Consider the following 20639-nt stretch of genomic DNA (forward strand, 5'->3'; position numbering starts at 1 on the left):
GGGAGACGGGAACAGTGGACTCGAACAATCTCCGTCTCCCGTGTTGGAGGGAGGAGAGCGAGCGCTGGCGACAGGTCCCCTTGTAGGAAGTGGCAGTAAAGTCCTGAATGACCTGTTGTCCTTGCCCCCAGGGTGTCCAGAGAGTAAGGATTCTTTTCTCCTTGTTTCAGGGTTCATAGTGGCGTAATGCCCACAGACTCCTGCGCGTTCCCCTAAGTTCTTAGAGGACCGCTTTGCCTTTTGAATCAGAGAGTTGCAAAGTTCGATAAAGAATGGCCCTTGTGGATAAGCACAAAGTCAAGCGACAGCGATTGGACAGAATTTGTGAAGGTAAGAGCCAGCGTGATTGGCGGTTTGTAACCAAAGGTGCGTAGTCCCGCCCTGGAACCCTCGCCCCACTCACTGCTGACCCGTGGGGGCCTGGCTCCCAGTTCAGACTGAAACCCACTGCAGCCAGAAACCCCCGGCCTGAGCACCCCCCTGCGCAGGTCCTGGGCCGCGTAGTCAGCAGACCTGACCTGCGTACAGGGGTGCCCGGCTTCCGGGGGGAGGGGTGGGGCTAGGAGGACAGCTGGGGAGGGAGTGGCCCTCGGTCTGTTTCTTGTGCACACCCTAAGGTCCCCTTGCAGATGGGAGGACACTGTAACAGGGCCATCTTTTTTCACTTTCTGAGGTTTCCGGACTTTTATCTGTTTCCGATTAAGATATTTACAGTGATGAATTCCAAGATATTCCTGAAGAGCCCGGTGCTACCCCTCATTATGTGTTCACATCCCTGGTATCTTTGAAAATGTCTGGAAGTGTTTTATTCATGAAAGGAAAAATAAACATAATTAAAATCTAATGGAGACCTGGGGACAAACCTCTGAGATGTTGATTAAACACCACCCCCTCCTAATTAGGGAGCAGTAAGAAATCCAGAGCACACGGCCCCGGGCGTCGGGTTGACCGATCCTGGCAGCCACGGCCACGCTGCCCACTGGGTCGGCCCGGCCTGGTGACCGGTGACTCGGCTGCAGGGTCTGTGACAGGGGCCACGGAGGGGAGCCCGCCAGGCAGGGTGGGCTCCGCAGCTCCCCCACCCCCGCCCCGCATGCGCTCGCACACTGCACAGCCCACAGCTGCCCACACGGAACGGTTTGTCCAAGAAGCAGGTGTGGCTCCAGCCACACGCGGTGGAGGCATCAAAGACATGTTGTAGTGTGTGACTGTGTGCCCGGCAAGAGCCCCAAGACCCCAGAGCAAAGCTGTGCTCACTGGCCCCCTACAGCCCTGGGCTCCTGCTGCCGTGTGGGGGTTTGGGATTTAAAGGTCTTGATAAACATGACAAAATTTTGAAACCTGCAGAAAGATCGATGGACTACAGTGGACGCTGAGACTCCCTGCAACTGTATGCACCAGTTGAGAGCATGTGCTGTCCCGTGCTTTCCTATAGATGTACAGATAGCGGGGGGTGTGCGTGCGTGTGTGTGTGTGTGTGTGTGTGTGTGTGGACTTTCCAGAACGATGGAAAGAAAGTTGTAGATGCAGCAGTTCACTCTTAAGGACCTGTGGTGTGTGTCCCCTTTTAGCACCTCTCCTGATGTAAACACAGCACCATGATGCCCCCGCCCAGGGGTCTGAACCTCACTGCGGCCTTCTCTCACACAGACCCCTTCTCTCACACAGACCGCCTGTTCTCATCGTCCCCGCCCATCTGTTTCCAGCTGCTTGGTTTGTGCGGAAACTCACCAAGGGACACATTTAGTTGTCATGTCTCCTTGGTCCCCTTCGTCTAAACGTTTTTTCTTGGCCCTTTTGACTTTCAGAAGCACTGATGCTCTTTGAAGAGCCCAGGCCAACTGGTTGGTCGTGTCCCCCCTTCTAGGTTCATCCGATCGTGTGGGGATTTATTAAATTTATTTTTGATCTCCAATGGAAAGGTGCTTCGTTTTAGGCTACTGGGGCCCCTGTTCGGGGAAAACTTAGTGAATCAGCTCTCCAAGGCTCACGTGTGGAATCCCTGGGGTGCTGATTCCACGCCCCACCCCCATCCCAGGATTTATCTAGACGTACCCCATCGGGGACGAGAATGGGATTGGAGAGCCTGTGGCCTTCCCCTCAGTATTGTTAGAGCTGTCAGCAAGGGCAAACCCACTGACTGCTCTTTCGGACCCCCCCTCCTGAGCGTGGCCCACCAACCTCCCACCCACTTCTCATCACCAAAATTGCAGTATCTGCTTCATGAACGGCATTCCTGAGCTGGTGGCAGCTACAGTTTTTAAAGTTTCTCAGTAGGTGCCATCAGGACAGACTTGGGAAATTCAGTCACTCGGGTGTCACTTGTAATCCACGATCCCAAACATTGGCTTGCTGTCCCGTCCCGTATAACAGCTGTTGTAAGGAGCTTCGTTGGTGACCCTCGTGTTCAGACACCGACCGAGCATCTTTTTCGGGCTGGGACAGGTGGCCACCAGTGAGGCACAGAGCAGTTGGTCTGTGTGCCCGGGAACCCAGGCACTCTGCTCTTCCTTATGTGGTCTTTCTCTCAGATCAGTCCCGTGGATTCGGTTCTTTCTCCCTCCTGAAGGTCTCGTGCGTCTGCACCCCTGGCTTCGGACTGCCCCCGGTGTCTGTTCTGTAAAGCTGAACTTTAACATCCTTCTAGAAAGTCCAGGGAGCTCCGCAAACTATTGTCTCCTTCCCTCTGCCAATGCCCACCCCCTGCCCCGGACTTCCTGTAGCTCATTATTTTTAGATTTTTATGATTAAAAGCATGAAAGCTGCCTTGCTCTATTGTAACGCTCTGGGCGCATAGGAGCTTTGTCATCTTGGCTCTGGGAACAAATCTGCAGAATTCTGTCCTCCCACCCACCTGAAGACCCCAGTGCGCAAACCCCGGCTGTGGGATCTCATGCCAGACAGGCCCTCCTGGGTCCCACTCCTTCCCCCTCCCCTGTGTAATGAACACTTTTGCTCCAGCCTAGCCAGTCTGGCGCAATCCGATATCATCCCTGCATGGATGCTGCTTCCAGAACTCCTACCTGCCTTCCAAGGCCCAGCCTCTTCCTCCTAGAAACATCAGGGTCTCTTCCTGAACCCCAGCCCGCTGTGGCCACTCCTAGCCACTCTCCCCTTTGTGGCTCTGAGTTGCAGTCAGGGGAAGGCAGGGTGTAGAGGGCAGAATCTGCTGCACCTTCGCATCACCTCCCCCCACCCCTGCCACGCGTCTGTCGTGATTTAAGCACAGGACAGAGGAGAGCTTTGCTTCTCACCAGCCAGTCCTTGGGACTTCATCCAAATCAGTTGGAATAATGGTCTTTCAAGCTGACTTAAAAGCCAGATTTTAATTTTTCTTTTTAAAGCGACCGCTCTATTTTGATATTTATAATTTGTTCTCCGCTCTTTCTGATGCCTGATATCAAACAGACCTAGGGTGCTATTGTGTAAGAATTATTATGGAGCAGGGTCTGATAACAGGCACTGGTCAGGGCCAGGCTGCCGTCTCCTCTTTTTGGGGCGTAATTTAGGTCTTCGTTTCCCACTCTGTTGAGTTTGCTGGCATAATATATTGCATTCGCGAATTGCACCGTCAGAGTTTCACTCTGTTAACTACATCGTGGCAGAGCTGGTGTGATTTGCCCCAAATATCTTTTGGTCAGAGAAGAGGGCTTACTATCATTCAGTATTGCAAAAGTAGCCCAGAAAAGCATTTTCTGGAAAGCATTTTCTGGGTTTGTAGGAGGGTAATATACCAGAATGGCTTTGCTGATGACTTTTTGTTAGAACATTTTATTGTGGGTTATGGTAGAATAAATCACTAAACACCATCCTTTCCTGTGGCTATGGAGAATGTAATTTGGAAAAAGTAGGTATTTCATTTTACTTTATTTTGTTGGAGCGGCTTACACATGTGGAAAAATGGTCTTGGTGACTGCGTCAGTTGAGCTGTGATTAGTGCCCCCTTTAGAACATAACTCAGGAGAGGACTCTCCCTCTGCCGGAGAAAAATGAGTGATGTGAACCTCCTTTTAAATAAACAGTCCTGTGCGATGTGTCTTGCGTCTAGGATGTTTTCATGAGCACGGAGGTAAAAGGAGGTGAGAATGGGCTGGTTAAATGGACGTGGGGAAAATAGAGACCAACTGATACCTGTTGAACACATGAGTAGTTATAAATTCTGGGAATCTTTCTATGTCAATTTCATCACCAAGGAGGACAAGAGGAGTCAGAAAATGTTGCAGGGATGAGGTAAAAGAAGCCCTTGCTCTGGTGGTGGTCTGCTCTTCTCAGTGGGATGAGCCTGTCACCATGAGAGTACATCCCAGCACAACATTCCCCTGAGAAAGTTTATTCGTGGTCCCGGAATGTTCTAGAAGCAAAGATGTCTCCGAGCCTCCAGGTTTTCCAGATGGCTGAGGTGATGGAGGCACTGGGGATGACTGGGGGATCTTTCTTCACAGCAGCCTTCGTTGCACAGCTCACACCCCCAGGAGCCCATAGAGCATGACTGGCCGGTATTTCCCCACAGGTAGAGAGGAGTCGACAGACCCAGGCCAGAGTCATTTGTCTTTTATTTTTACGCTATTTTGTTTTACCTGTTTTGGTCTTGAAAGCACTTCACAGCACTTTGCACAGAAACTGCTGAAGCTGGCCATCTCTAGGTAGTCCACAGTCGTTTCTAATAAATATCCTTAAATAGCCCCAAAATGTGGATTTTAAAAGGGGGATTCATAATGTTGCTATACATTATAATTATATGTTTGGCTCAGGCAATTATGCACATTTCCAGTAATTATGTGATTAGCGATAATTACATTAGCTATGTAAATATACAATAGTCAGCTAGACATGACTTTAAACTCCAGGCATAAACGAATCTTCTGCGACAATGTGCTCCATGTAAAGGATCCGTACAGGGAGGGAGTGTGACCAAGTTGAAGCTTAATGGAAGTTATTTGCAAGGGATAAGAATCCACATTTTCCCTTGTCTGGTCATGGCTGCTCCCCTGGGGTGCCCGCTGTCTGTCGGCTAGGGATTGGGTTCCTAGACTTGCCCCACAGGGGCTCAGTGTCTGCAGGCGAGAATCAGGTGAAGTGTTTTCTCCTCTATTGCTACTCACCTGTAACGTGCAGACGTCAGCTTTTCTCTGCACTTGCCGATTCACTGAATGGGCTCTCGCTGCGGTTGGCAGATCTTTTAACTCCCCGTGTTTCTGCGAGCAGCGTGTCAGGGCCGCCCGTTTCCCACTGGGGTTTGGGGGTATGGCATGTTTAGCCAGTGGCTGCTGCTTCTGCCCTCTCCCCCAGCACAGTGGGTCTTGCCCTGCCTCGGGTTGGCAGCCCCCTGTCTCTGTCCGTGTTTGGGATCAAACCTCCCGGGTGCCCTAGGGCCACTTGTGTCTCCTGACTTGGCTTTATGTGCATTTCATTTGGTCACAGCACCTTTGAGGAAAGGCTGTCTCCTTTCGGGCTCAGTTAGCGCCTCACAGAAGCCTGGGTTCCAATGGACCCAGGCCTAGTCTCCTTCGTCAGAGTGGGTCCGAGGGCGTAGAGCAGTCGTGGCTTTCGCAGAGCCAGAGGCCTGCACGCAAATGTGGAGGATGTTCCTGGGCTTGGGTAGGTCCCAACACAGCTCAACCTAATTATAGGTACTTGGGGTGACTATGGAACCAGAACCCCAGGGTACACTTGGCTGCCCGCTCTTCGCACTGTGACTCCTTTTTCAGAAACTATGAGGGTTACACGGAAATGAGGCTCCTGTTTCTGATTGACTTATACCCAGGGCACCAAACCATGGTTTTAGGAACGTCCTAACGTTAATGGGGCTCTTGCTATAACAAACCGAGGCCCAGCTGGGTCCAGGCAAGAGTTGGGTTCAGCTCCACCAGCCAGGCCGTGAGGTCGTGGGAGGAGGGGGCGCGTTCTGCATATCCACGTGCACCTGGTCAGAGTGATCTCCACTCCTCCCTGTCCCTCTTGCCATGTCCCTTGGTCATCGGAGCGACTGGGCTCCTTTCCCATGCCCTGGTTGGAGAGGTGTGTGTGCCAAGAGGGTCCTTCCCATTTGGACCCTGGAATAGGGGAAACAGATTCTCGAAGCAGGGTGGAGAGTTAGTCTTCTCACCTCCCACAGAAGGTCTTGGCAGCCCGTCTCCTGACGGCCACCGGGGCCCGCGTGCTGACACGGTGCACGGCAGGCTGAGGCAGTGTGGACTATTGCCAGGCAGTGTTGGATAGTGGGGCCCCGGGTCATCGTGCTTCCGAGTGGGTGTGGGTTCAGAGGCCAGGGTGGTCATGGGTAGGGTCCTCCTGGTGACTCTGTACACCTGTCCTTTCCCCATCACCAAGTACGTGCCTTGAGGGCAGGGCCTGGCTGTCCCCATTGAGTCCTGTGCCGTCACACCCATCTGGTCACCTTACAGTCCACGTGCTGAACAGATAAGCATGTGATGGAGGAAAGGACGTGTCGGGAGGGACAGGGCTCTGTCACCTTAAGTGAGGAAACCATGGGCTGCCTCTGCCAATTGCTGTATTCCCTGGATTATTTCGGTGGTGTTTCCCCCTTAATGGGCGTCGATTTCTTTGGACTTAGGGACAAAGTAACAAAGAGTGAGTGAAAGTAGCTTCCTGGAGGAAGGTTATTTGAGCTGGATCCTTATGAATGGAAATGATTAGGGCATCTCAAAGGTGAGAGGAGGGAAATCGCAAATATTCTGAACCCATTACAGGGGAAGGGACATAAAACACACAGTGTAATGGAGTGAGAGGTGGCAATGTCAGGGTGGGTTGGGGATTACCCGAGATGCTGAGATTTTGCGGGATTTTTGCTGTTACTGGAGGTTTTTACAGAGAGGAGGGAAGGAGGTGGTTTTCGTCTAGCACCTGCCTGCACAGACCTTATGCGGGGAGTTGTCAGCTTTTCCTGGTAGATTTTTGTCCTGTGGCTTTTGCCCAGGCCTGCATAGCAGCCTGGGGTTCCAGCGCACGCTTCCCCCCACCCCAAAACACACCCTAAAAGAGGAATGGACTTTTTGCCCCATCGCGAGTGGGAATCAAAGCTAATTTTCATAACACAGGTGTCATGGTGTTTATAATCTAGTTACGAAACCAAGTCAGGAGCAGCATGCAAGCCTTTGTTTTCACTTTCTAAAATCGCTAAATCTTGAGTTATGTGCTGCCTGGGACTGTTTTGAGGACCGCTGATCTTGGAAGGGTTGGTTTGGTTACAAGGCTCCGTTTCGGGTCTGGGGTGCGCTGATGATCTGAAGCCTCCGTCTTTCTCCTAAGAAATGGGGGGCATGCATCGTGTATCCCGGGATAGTCGGTGCTGTTGTTCCTTTGATGACTGAAACGACGTCGGGACATTCTGATGTTCTCTTTGCATTCGTGAAAACGTAGATGCAGGCTGCCTTACAGCCCCGCTACAGCGTCCTGTCTGCTGTTTTACCCGCGCACGTGGGTCCCCCACCCCCTCGATTTAGATGCGCCAAGTAAGTTCTTTTGATCGGGGCACCGGGGGAACAGAAGGACAGAAAACTTTAAAGGCAGGAAGCTGTTTTTAAACATAAATTCTGAAACACTTGACAGAAACAACCAACCAACACAGCTTGTACACATTGAAAAGTAGGAAGCAGGATGTCCTAGGCCTATTTTTGGCACTGTTTCTGCCGGAAAACAGCGCGTAACCCACTAACCTCCGCAGTGTCCCCCGGGAGATGCCGACTGTGGAAGGCCGAGGTGCGGGTGCTGCCGGGCTCCATCCCGGGGTCCAGCGGGCACAGGAAACATCTCAGGGGCTCTCATTTCCACCTTAGCTCGCGGAGCTGCAGTGGCCTCGTGGCCTCGAGGACTAGATAGAGGAGGACTGAGACATTGAAGTCCGGCCAGAAATGCTCCAGAGCTGGGCCTGGCCGCCTCCCGAGAAGGAGCGAGCTTTGGCCACTGGGCAGGCCGGAAACAGCACAGCTGTCAAGGGACCGGCAGTCAGACCCAGTGCCCTTCATGTGAGTCCAGACTTTAGATTGGCCAACTCCACCCCGCGCTTGATGTATACGGAATTCATTTACGAACGAACGTGAGGCGTAGACCCCAGAGCACAGTCTAGCCTTCTGTTTCCCGTTCTTTTCAAGCAGTATCCTAGGTCACCGTCGTGGTTGGAACATGAAATGCTTGTGCGTGGCTTGCCCAAAGACTGCTCCGTGGAAGGGCTGGCTGGCAGGTTGTCTGTCCCCTCCTTGATTTTCTTCCCTGCTCTTCTGGAACCTTCTAGATCCTCTCTCAGCATTTTCTGGTCTGCATCATGTTGCACTGGGAAGTGAACAATTGGCTCGGGGAGGGTGCTGCTTATGGCCCTGGGGGTTGCTATCCAGGTTATTCCATATGGTCAGCTCTCACTTGGGTTCATTTTGTTGGCAAGGGAATTTGGCTTGTGTGTCTCTCAATTTTCAGAAGATGGTTTTTTTACTCGATGCAATTTCCTGTAGTGAAACTCTTTACACGAGTAAAGAGTTAAGTCTGTGAGACTCGTTGCTCTTTCAGAAATTGGTCCCATCTTGCTTTATTTAGTCAACATGAGATTTTTCAGAAAAGCGGCTCTCTCTAAAAGACTGCAGTGTGCTTTAAGAAAAAAAAAATCTGCCAGAGTGTTTAGGAAAGTGTGAGTCCAGTTACAGGTGTTTTTACCTAACACAGGAAAACATCTGTCATAATATTTGGCGGCTTGGGGAGCCGGGGCTGCGTGAGTTTGGGTGGCTTCCAAGCAGAATGGGTTGGGTGATGGAAGGGAGACCCGGGCCACCTCTTTCCGGTGCAGCAGGTAGCGCCCACCCTGCAGCTTCTCCCCCGACTGCTGCCCACCTCTGGCATTACACCTTCCGTTCCTTCTCAGAAACCCATTCATGGTTTCCTAGGAGCCATTGGGTACACGTTCTTCTAGACCGTACTGTTTCCATTGGTGAACTTGAACCGTGAACTTGATGTGCGTAAGCCAGGTGAGTCCCCAGAGCTTCCCCACTACAGAGAGATTCCGCGAAGGCAGCTCTCGGAGCCCACGCACCCGCCTCTGAGGGGGTGTGTCTGCATTGTGAGTGGGGGGCCCCTGAGCCCTAGAGCCACGCGATGTTATGTTTTCTTTATTACAAGATGGGAAGAAAGGGAAATGGCTGGATGGGCCAATCTGAGGCCTCAGGCAGTTTCCATCATCAGCTATCAGCGGGGGGTCCCCGGCTCCAGCAGCAGCACCGTGCACCCCACTTTGAGGGCTGGCAGAGTCCAAGTTCAGGAGTTACTTTCCAATACTCAAGTACTTAATTTTATAGGTGACCTCGTCAAAACTTGGGAGTTTGGGAAAATCTTAAGCAAATAATAGGATTACTGTGTTAAAGAGGTTTCCTTTCCCAGCACCAGAGCAGAGCTACCCAGGGTCAGTGCAGGGATTCTGGAAAGTGGAGCATTAGCTTTGGAGTTTGACCTGCGTCCCACACGCTATGGCCCTGGGCTGGGCACCCAGGCTCCATCTCCAGCATCTGGGATGGGACATAATCATACCTGCTTATAGAGTCGCTTATGGGCAGAGCACCTAGAACGGGGCCCGCCTGGTATAGACATTCACACAGATGCGGACATCCTCTAATAAGGAAACTGTAAGAAAAACAAGATACCAAAGATGCCTGGTTTCTGGTCCCTTCTGGAGGATAAGGACTGCGGTTGTCCGTCCTGCCCAGCCAGCCACGTTCTCTAGCCAGTGATGGAGGAGGAGGTGACAATGGGGTGCAATCCCCACAGAGAGGCCTAAAAGGTCCCCTCTGGCCCAAAAACCCAAGACTGGAAGGGGAAGAGGTGATGAGTTAGATACGGGTGGAGGCTTCCGGAGAATATCCATTGGTCAGTGTCTTTTCTCTGGCTGAGGTGTGTCTCACCTGACCCACAGGCTGTGTCCGTGCCAGCCTGTCTCCTGTGCTCCTTCTGAGAAGGGTCCCCAGGGAGACGCCCCATCCTCCCCGGCCCTCTCCTTTGCAGAGGGGAGGAAGAGCTGAGCGGCGCCCGGAGGAGGGGACAATGTGCACGAAGTGCGCCAGCCCAGCCGCGCCGGGAAGTGATCTGCTGTAACCAGATAGCGCTGTTTCCATTTGGTTTGGGGTTCTGTAACGTCCTCCTGTCCGTTCTGATGGATCTTCTAAGTGAACACATCCTCCGGCTGCTGGTGAGACGTGTAAATGCTGTCTCGGTGTGGCCAGGCCTGTTTCCTCCGTCCCCTGCCCAGCCAGGCCTTTCAGCCCGTGGTGGCAGTTGTGCCAACAGAGGAATTCCAGAAATTGGCGCCAGCAGCCTTCTTTTCTACGTGGAAACCCAACGTTTGGCAGTGTGGCTTGTTAATTTTTTTTTTTCTTCCCATGCATCCCAGGACATGGAGGGGATTGGAGGAGGATTTGGGTCTCCTCTCCGCCTGCCAGGGAATTTTTCCAGATAATTCGAGCTTTGTTGGTATTTTGGGGTCAGAAATGGGGGCCGTGGTGTTGGGGTCACAGCCTGGGGTCCTGGGCTGCATCCCCACCAGTTCCTCAACAGTCGGTGGGTGGCCAGAGGGCTCCAGCTTTGGGGGAGTGTTTAAACAGAGCCTGTCCCAGAGTTCAGTGTGTGTGTTCATCGGGGGGGGGGGGCGCTGCCCCCGACACCGTCTTGCATTACCATGTCCCTGCAGTTCCTGGAAAGGGATTTGTACCTACTTTACTCTCTCACTGTCAATTTTCAGTACTCATGCAAAAAAAAAAAATTTTTTTTTAACAACTGGGATTTTTAAGTGAAAGGTTCTAATTGAATCTGACACCGAGAGAGATTGTGGGTGAAGACACCACTCTTCGGTTTCACGGCTGCAGATGGGTGCGTGATCCCAGTTGTAAATGTTCTCACTGGACACCACAGTCGCGCGCTTTTGTTCTTGTGGTGAGTTCTGCGCCTCGGGACCCCCAGGCTTGGGGGAGCAGAACCTGAAGCTTTGCAGTGTTGCTTCTCTCGGACCCTTCGGTGTTTATTAGGAAATGTTTCAGTGCTCCTAGTTGGGGTGTTCCTTTATCTAAATTCAATAATTGCTGTTGTTTGCGCTACTGCACCCAAAGCCCCTAGTGAGGGATGTAAAAATCTTAGTCCATAGGAATACTGGAAAACCGTCTGCAAAATGTAGGCCAGCCCCAGCCTGCGGGAACGAGGCCGCCTCGGTTGCAGCCGCTTCCCGGTTTTGCTCCGTGATGTCGGGGTTTAGTCAGTGACCTCCGTGGCAGTCTTAAAATGGCAAATTCTAGATTACACACAGAGGTGTTTTTTTTTTTTGTCTGTTTATCCCTGGCAGCATGAAGGGATCTGTGTTTTACGATAATAAAGTAAAGAATCCATTTGGACTTGAGCGATGTAACTCATTTGATGGGTAACCAGAGTCGGAGCCAGATTTCAATATTGGCGGAGCACGGGGCTGCAGACCTGGCCCATTTCTCAGGGTACCTCGTGTTCTAGAATTGTGCGTGATTCCCCCCCACTCCTTTGTATCCCGCCTGCCTGTTCACATTTAATTTGTTCTTAGCCGTGTGCAATGGATTAACGTTTCATCAGGGTGGGTTAAGATTGAATTGACATTAAAGCGGTCTTTTCCTATTTTCCTTCTGTCACTTTTAGGCGATTGTGGGCAGGGGTGGGGGGAGGCATCGACAGGAGGGGGAGGCAGTGCTCATCCCAAAAGTACCCTGGTGAGGACCAGGAGATAAGCCAGAGCGTCAGTGTGAAAGTAATTGCCAGTTGCAGGTCGGGAGGCCTGGCTGGAGCCCTCAGCCGTGTTCCTCCATCTAACGAGATGTCACATGGAACAAAAGCTTTAGGGGTTTTATTTAGCTCCTAATCCCCACGCTGAGAGAGCCGAGGTCCATGTGAGCTCACCCCCCAGGAGGAAGGGGGGCCGGCAAGCCTGGCACAGCCTCCTTTCTGGGACTGGTGCGGCCGTTGGGGAGTGAGGCGAAGTGACCGTGAGTGTTGTGTTTTGTCTACTAATGTTTCGGAGGATTAATAATTCAGGCCATCCTTTGAAATAGAAAACCCCCTGTTGGTCTTTCCTGCCGTCTAGAACGCAGCGGGTCTGTTGTGATGTGTGTAACTGAAGATTTATAGAGACCGGCGTCCTCCCTGGACTCGGCCGCCGTGCCTCCTGCCCGATGCCGGTCCCCAGCCGCCCGGTCCATATTGGCCGTTCCCAGAGCTGGGATGCGGCCGGCTGGTACGAGGGCCCCTGGGAGGTGGCCGAGGCTCCCGCGAGGAGCAGCTCCGTGGCGGACGGTGGCGCCCCGGGACTGTGGTACGAGCCGCAGGGCGCCGCCGAGCCCTACCTCTACCGGGAGGCCTTCCTCAACTCTGTGGCTGGAAGGAAGAGCCCGCTCGCCGACTTCACCTTTTACGACAGCAGACAGGCGCTGATGTCTGGCCGAGGTGGCCTGCTGCCGCGGGATTACTACGGGGACGCGGCGGGAGCCGCTGGGGCGCCCAAGGAGGCCCGCCACCCCCGCGACCCGGGACTCGGCCGCTCGCTGCCTGGTTACGGCGTGCCGGGCAGCAGGATGTCGTGGGATCAGGTGCCAGGCCGGGTCCCTGCGCTGCAGGAGACCGGGCACCTGTACCGGGATCCCGCAGCTAAAGGGATGGCTCAGGGGCAGCGGACGCAGAGCCGGGCCCCATCACCCATGCGGTGCGCAGGGGAGCTGGCCGAGGGCAGGTACGCCACGGAGGCCCCCGCCTACCCTGCCAGCCAGCTCTACAACGACGTGGGTGAGAGGCCCGTGGATTCTGCCCCTGCCAGGCCGGCAGCCCCCACCTGCCTGGTGGTGGACCCCACCGCAGCCAGCGTCTCTGACGGCGGCACGGGGGTGGCCCCTGGAGCCTTGAACCGCGGCTACGGGCCTGCCCGGGGCAGTGTCTCCTCTAGGATGGCTGATGAGAATTACGAGGCGGACCTGTCCTCTTTCCAGGGGCTCGGGGGCAGGAGGAGCACGCTGCCTGAGTTCCTGGCCCTCCTGCGGGCTGAGGGGGTGGCGGAGGCCACGCTGGTGGCCCTACTGCAGCAGGGCTTCGACTCTCCAGCCGTCCTGGCCACCATGGAAGATGCAGACATCAAGTGCGTCGCGCCCAACCTGGGCCAGGCCCGCGTGCTGAGCCGCCTGGCTGGCACCTGCAGGACTGAGATGCAGCTGCGCAGGCAGGGCCGGGGGGGCCCCTCGCCCCGGGTGCGCTCCAGCAGCTTCAGCCATCGCAGCGAGCTCCACGGTGACTTGTCTTCACTGGGTGCCTCGGCCTTGCAGCCCCAGCCCGTGGGGCCCCTGCAGGCGGCATCCCTCCACGCGGGAGACCTGGCTCGCCGCCCCTCCAGCGCACCATCCCAGCACCTCCTAGAGACGGCGGCCACCTACTCTGCCCCTGGGGTGGGCGCCCAAGCCCCCCACTTCCCCTCCAACTCTGGGTACAGCTCTCCCACCCCCTGCGCCCTGACAGCACGGCTGGGCCCCACGTACCCCCCACAGGCCGGGGTGGCCTTAACTCACCCGGGCCCCACCACCCCCCTTCACCCGGGCCCCAGAACGGCCTACTCCACAGCATACACAGTGCCCATGGAGCTGCTGAAGCGGGAGCGCAGCGTGGCCGCGTCGCCCCTGCCCAGTCCCCACGGCAGCCCGCAGCTCTTGCGGAAGCCCAGTGTCCCCGCGGAGCCGTCCACACTGCCGCCGGCCAGCCAGAGCCTCCACACGCCTCAACTGCCCTACCAGAAGGTGGCCCGGCGGACGGGGGCCCCCATCATCGTGTCCACCATGCTTGCTCCAGAAACAAGTAATGACCCTTCCCTGCCCTTCCTCGCTTGGGACATTGAGGGGACGGTGCGGGCAGAGCTTTGAGCACAGGACAGTGGGTCTTCACACTTTCGTTGCTCTCTTGCCGTGCCTGGAGAGCCCAGACCCACGCCCTGATGCGTGCACGCGCTCCCACGCGGCCAGCTAGCCAACTGATACGGGTTCTCCTGGGGGAGACAGATTCGCCGTTCAGGCTGACCTGCTGGGACAGCAGCATGGCCTTCCCTTTCTCTGGTTCGGCTCCAGCTGATAAGTGACTCTCCCTTTATGCAACACAAATGTGTTTCTGGGGGAAACCCAGAAATCATTCAGAACAGAATGAAACCGTCAGCTCACTGAGGGTCTTGTTTTCTCCAGTTCACCTTTGGTGGCTCTGGAGAAGGTGGGGGTATTTTTCCAGTGCCCCCCCACAAATTGTGCATCACTCGCTTGCCATTAGAAGTGTGTCGTAGCATGGAAACGCACTTCTGAAGGGTCTGTGCCCAGTATCCGAGGAGGGGGCCACCGTAGGGCTAAATCCGGGTGTGCTTCCAGGCTTGTGTGTTAAACAAAGCAGGATGACGAAATCCCTTAGAACTCCTGGTTTCAAAGGCAGACGTAGTCTCATTTTGGGAAATACAGGTGGGAATTCTGTTTCCTTGTAGGGAACGATCCATTTTCAAGTTGGAGAAAGAGAGAACCGTCCTAGGTGGTTCGCTTCAGAACAGTAGACAAGTATAATTTATTACGTGTGTTTCCTTGGGTATTGTGGGTGAAATTCCAGGTGGACGTTCTCTGAACAAAACTTACTTTGTGTTTTCACTGTAGAATCTTTACTGACAATTCAAGCTGTTCGTCAGTGTTTTTTTTCCTCTATTCCTTCTTGCCGCCCCAATTTAGAAAACTGAATCCCTTTCAAATGAAATTTTTTTCTGAATCAATCGAATTCTCGGGTGGAGGGACTGGCGTGAGAAATAAGACGTACCTTTTTGAAAATACCCCCTTGTCAGCTGGGGGAGCCTGAGCTTAAAACCCTGAGGGGCTGTATTAGTTCTTCTATCACGTTTGTGGGGCTAGTGAGCTCGTGGCTACCAGCAGGCTGAAATGGCTAGTGTGGCTTTTTTTAAGTTTGATCATACAATGTCTTTGACTTTTGTTTTCCTTCTCCCGCTCATCAGTGTGCGGCGGGAGAAATTCAGATGGGCACGCGGAGAGCGTGTGCACCTTCTCCCTCGCAAACATTCCTTCTTTGCAACCAACTAATTTGCATGGCGATGACATTTGTTGCTCCAGTAATTTCATCTGATAATGGCCGGGCTTGCAAAGCGGATCTGAAAACATATTCCTTAATTATGTGTTGCTAAGCAACGGGAGGGTTTGGTCATAATCACAGAAAGATTATCTCCTCATTGAAGTCCTGGAAAGGTTTTGCTGAAGGAGGACCTGTAAAATTGCGTTATTTTCTGCTTTCCTCTGTTTATCTTGCACGGCCTTCTAGCAGAAACATTCCCCGTTATTTGGGTACGGGGTTGAGGGATATTATTTAAGTTGCTTGGAGTATGATTGTTAACACACTGTTTTGCAGACCAAAGGATATTGATTTTTGTTTCATTTGCATGGCAGCCAGCCAGTGCCAAGGAAGCCTGCAGTCGGAAGTCTGCCAGCAAATAAATTTCTCTGTCGGATGATCTGTCCCGTAGTGGTCGTTCTCTTCCTCGATCCTTCTGCTACATTCAGTGTGTCATTATGACCCTCCCCCGAAAGCGGTGTGTCAGGGACCTGGGGGTAGGAATTTGGCTTCCCCCGGAGCTTCCAGCCTGTAGGACTGGCATTTTGGGGGGCAGCCTTCATAGCATCCACAGCCAGATTTGGATCTATTGGCTCCTAGCACCAAGCTCCGGGCAGTCGCTTTGCCCCCGAGAGGGTAGCATTTATGCTTAAGGGAAGCACCCCAGCCCTGAAGTCTGGAAACCCAAAGCTCCCACGGGGCAGCCGCAGCTAGCCTGTGCTGCCGGGCTGAGCCAGGGGATGGCCGTCTTCAAACCCAGCTCTGGCCACCGCGGTCATTGGTGGCACAGCCAGGGTGACTAAATCTTCGTTTTGGTCTTCACCTGACTCAGGTTTCCCTCTGCTCTGGAGGGTCAGGGAAGGCAGCTCTCTTCTCTCTCTTTGGAGAGGCAGTCTGTAGGTTTCCAGTGGGTTGTGTGTTTGGTGTTAAGTGCGTGGTTTTACTTTGACGTTCTTTGGCTGTTCTAACACCTGTGTGCTTTTCTTACTCCATGAACTACCTGCTTCCCTTGGTTGGCTTTGTGGGTGCAAAAGTAGGCTGTGTGCCAGTCCATGGACCAGGCAGTTCAGGGTGGCCAGATGAGGAGGGCCACGCGTGCAGCCCGCCAGCCCCACGTGATGGGGGATTAGCTGCACATCAGACCTGATCAGACCTGGGTGAGAGTTGGCATCTGGTGGATCTGCTGTCGCTTACACACTGACCTGGTTGACCGTGGCACAAGCTGCAGAACCTTCCAGCCGTGGCTGCAACCCAGCGTCGCCCCCTCCCGCACATCACGTGTAATGGAGCCTGTCTGTGACCGTGCAGCGGGGCGCATCCTGTGAACAGCGGCTCTGCAGCCACGGTCGTGTTTGCATCTTCCCCTAAGACAGCAGAGCGCACCGCCCGCAGAGGGCTCGCCGAGAGCGCACCCGCGCTCACAGTTTCAAATGAGAGCTGCAGTCTGGTCTGCTCTGTCCGGGGGTCTGTTTCCTTCCAGGCATTTTTCTGGATGCATTCGGATTTATTAAGTGTTGTGACCCCCATCCAGTAGCTGGGCCGCTGCCTGAGGACCTTTCAGGACGCATCCAAGGTCCGTTGGTGCTGGGGCTGTGGGGAGACGGGTGGTTGGCACCGTGTTCCTGGTCATCAGAGCTGGTCATGCGTGTGTCAGCGTTTGATGCAGTGCCAACACACAGTGTGGGTGCCTGGCCTCCTGGGTAGGAAGGCCCCGCGGGAGAAAACTCCAGTCTCGGAATCAGAATGGAGGATTGGGTGCGTGCACACCTGGGGATTTCTTCCCTGTCCTTGGCTTTCTTGGAGGGACCCTCTGCATGTGAGGCCAGTGCTGGGAGGAAGACGGAGGGGCGATGCACGGGCTTGAGGGTAAGGACTCTCAAACTGTCAGGCGGGAGGGAGGCCACCACCAAGCCCCAGAGGCACCCAGAGCCAGCCGATCACACCCATCCCCTACCCGGAAGTAGAGCCAGCCTGGGAGGGGTGGGATGGGGATCTGGGGACCGTGACCCTGAGCTGGCCCTGCAGGGCAGCAGGGTGATGACATCAGCCCTTCGGCTAGAGAGCCTTACTTTGGCAAGATCTTGCTGTTTGACTGAAGAGAGGTGGAGGGCAAGTAGGGCATCCCCTACGCTCCTGAACACAGAGCATGGACCGATTAAGGCCGCCTGGGAGCTTGGCTCTGGCTCGTTGATTCTTCAGCCGTGTGCCGGGCCCCAGGTCAGACGTTTGACGCTCACAAGTGTGTAAGACCCAGGCCTGGTCTTTGGGTGCTCTGCAGCCTGGGGTAGTGTCAGGGGTGGGGGTGGTGCCCTGTTTCACAGGGGACACACACGGGGGCCTTTGGGGAGCCTGGTGCTGTTGGGAATGCCTGTCTAAGGACATGGTGTGCACTGGAGGGAAGAGCTGAGGGCCGAGCACCAACTCTGGAGCAGCCATCAGACTGCAGACATCGTGGACAGGCCAAGAGCAAGGACATGGCCCCAGGTGGCACGGGGGAGGAAAGACCTGTGTGCGCGAGGCCCGGCCTACAAGAGCTCTTACCATCCTGGCTGCCACTTTGTGACTCCCTGGGCATCTCCCAGGCTTTTTTTTTTTTTTTTCCCTGCAGAGTGATTTTTTTTTTTTTTTTTACCTCCATGGCTAAGAAATTTCCAGCCCCATGGAGCAGGAAGGGGACTTGTCTGAGGCCACTCAGCCAAAACTCTTCTCTCTGGCCAGGACCCTCTTCCCCACAGTCGCCTCCCGGACACGTCCAGCTTGGGGAGCAGCCGTGCACTTCAGAGGTGCTGACGGCTCAGCCTTTCCAAGCCAGTAGAACCCCTGCCATGTGTTCCGCGCCCATAAAACTGGCAAGCACTTGATCCGTCTTTCAGGCTGGCCCCTGTGCACGTGTTTGGAGTCAGATGTGGCTCTGGTTCATTTTTTTCCAAATTCAGGGTGGCCCCTCAGCGGTCACCTGCTCCTGCCCTCTGCATTCAAGGCCCCAGGTGGAGCCGTTCCCCGCCCTCGTAGGGCCCCCATGATTCCCACCCTCTGTTGGAGGTCACTGGACTGACCTGTCGTTCCTGGCCTTCGCTGGTGACTGCTATTTTCCCAGAGTGGGAGCGATCCCCTTCTACCTGTCAGTGCCCAGGAGAATTTGAACCTTGGTCATTTCCTCCTTACCAGACTGAGTGCAGAGCCTGAACTTGGTATCACCCTTTGCTCTTGTAGCAGTTTTTACTGGGCAGAGTCTGAATTTCTCCGTTCTCACTGGGCTTCTGGAAAACTCCTGCACACCAGGGAGTAGGACTTCCGCCAGCATAAGGTAGTTGAATGGACGCTGTGTATCTTTTGGGGACCGTGTTGGCTTCTCTGTTTCCACTTCCATGTCTGTCAAAGGAAGGTAGGAATTGACCCTGCCTCGTGGGCGTGTGCAGATGCAGCAAGCATAAGAAGAAGTCACTTGAGTGTTGAGGTCATTAAACCTGCGTGGCCTTGGCCAGAGCCTGGGCCTGCTTCGGAAATGGTGCTTTACGCATCGTCATCATCTCCTGGTCACTTCTGCGACCGGATGCAGTGCTCTGGGTTGGGGGGCACTGCAGAGCTCAGAGGCCAGGCCCGTCCCCCAGCTCTCTGCCTCTCAGAGTAGCCTCCTGTGATCTTTTGGGTGTGCACTTGGTGCTTCTGTCCGTGGAGGACAGCGTCCGGCTGGGCTGTGGTCGGGCGGACTGGGGAAGAGCCTGCTGCTGCCTGTGTTGGGGGGTGAGGGCCGCTCTGCCAGGCCTGAGTCCGATTAAAGCTTAACGGGCCTTTCACAAAACTGGGTATCTGGGAATTTCTGTCAACTTCTTATACAGTGCACCCTCCACCCCTGCATCGATGGCTCAGACCCCCTCTGCAGGGGTGTATGTGTCTGTGATCGTCCAAGGAGCATGGTCTGGGAACTTGGGTTTGAGCTCCAGCCCTCTGCTACCCGGGCCAGGAAGCCCCCACCCCTTGGTTGAAGTGGGCTCTCGGCCCTCTTGGGGGGCCGCTGCAGGGTCACACGGGGTTTCTGCCTAACACGCGGGACACAGAGAGGGTGGCTAAGGAGGCTCGTCCTGGCTGTGCTTTCCTGCGGAGTTAGTTTAAAGCAATCGATTCATGTTCTCCTGGGAGAGAGTGGAGCCTATTCTACTCTGGGACCGGCCGCCTCTGCCCAAGCTCCTGTCTCCAGACCCTCTTTTGTGTGGCCTGAGCAGGCCCGAAGTTTCCCGGAACAGGTTGGTTGTGCCCTCTCTCTAGACGGGCATTCTGTCTTCCTGCTTTAGAAAGAGCGGGGCCTCGCCCACTCGCACAGCCCCTGCCTTCAAGGAGTGACCTGGCAGGCTCAGCTTTGGCTTCCAAAGAACAGTTTGTGATTTTGTATCTCCTCCCACCCTTAGTCTCCTCCAGGGATGACTGCCTCTCCAAAATCTTTGAAAGAGGCAGCAGTCCTGACCACACAGCGTGGGCCAGATTTTTCTGGAAGATGTACAGAGTTAGGGGCACAGGGGGCCGAGCTGACTCCACAGTGTGGGTGAGTATGGGCAGGATTATCTGCCCAAGAAAAAGGGAAGCCGATTGAGCCCTTCACCACGCTCCTTTCCCACCTGACCTTTGCTCTTTAACTGCGTGATATTTGACGTGTAACGTTGTGTAAGTTTAAGGCGTACAGCACGTGACTTTGCTAGATGTGCGTGTGGCAGCACGGTCACGGGCGTAGTGGCGTTTAGTGTGTCACGTAATCATACAACATCCTTGTCTGTATTCGTTGTACGTTGGGTCTCTGCGTTACAATTGCTGCGACTTTGCATCGTGAGACTGTCACACTTGTGCATCCCCCCCCCCACCCCGGGTCATTCCTTGGTAACAACCAGTTCACTCTGGTTTTTACAGGTTTACCCTTTTTACATTCCACATACAAGTGATATCGTGCGTTCTTGTCTTTCTCTGACTGACCTCTCTGGCATAGCGTGATGTGTTCAGGGCCCCACCCGTGTTGTTGCAAATGGGAGAATATCTTCCTTCCTTGTGGCTGAATAATATTGTATTGTGTGTGTACTTCTCCTTTTTTATCCAGTCATCTGTTGATGGGCATTTGGGTTGTTCCCATATCTTGGCTGTTGGGAATAATGCTTTGATGAACACGAGAGCGCACATATCTGTTGAGATCCTGTTTTCATTTCCTTCGAATATATCCCCGGAAGTGGAAGGGCTGGACCTGTGATAGATCTATTTTGTTTTTCTCAAGAACGTCCAGAACTGTTTTCCACAGTCATTGGACCAATTGGCATTCCCATTAACAGTAAACATGGTTTTCTTTTTACCACATCCTCGCCAGCACCTGCTGTCTCCTGTCTTCTTGAGGACAGCTGTTCTGGCAGCTGTGAGCTGATGTCTCGTGGTGATGTTGGTGTGCATTTCCCTGATGAGTAGTGATGTCGAACATCTTCTCACATGTTTCTCAGCCATTTTGCTCTCCTCCATGATCTTTGCCCTACACTGTGGTTCTC

General features: G+C 54.2%; 1 protein-coding gene across 8 annotated transcripts in view; it reads left to right on the top strand.

Moving 5' to 3' along the window:
- CTBP2 (C-terminal binding protein 2) overlaps nt 1-20639 on the top strand; it is a 158003-nt gene that overhangs the window by 108999 nt on the left and 28365 nt on the right. For 6 of the 8 annotated variants that reach the window (XM_026494358.4, XM_026494359.4, XM_044382244.3 and 3 more), the window contains one exon: nt 171-330. The exons of 1 other annotated variant lie outside the window; for it this stretch is intronic. In XM_026494358.4, coding sequence (XP_026350143.1) covers nt 273-330 — 58 coding nt within the window. In that variant the 5' untranslated portion in view covers nt 171-272. Of the gene's footprint in view, nt 1-170; nt 13837-20639 lie in introns of all 8 variants that reach the window. One more of the 8 variants, XM_026494360.4, reaches the window with a different exon arrangement.

Source organism: Ursus arctos, unplaced genomic scaffold (assembly GCF_023065955.2).
Source record: "Ursus arctos isolate Adak ecotype North America unplaced genomic scaffold, UrsArc2.0 scaffold_7, whole genome shotgun sequence".
In the NCBI taxonomy this organism is placed as follows: Eukaryota; Metazoa; Chordata; class Mammalia; order Carnivora; family Ursidae; genus Ursus; species Ursus arctos.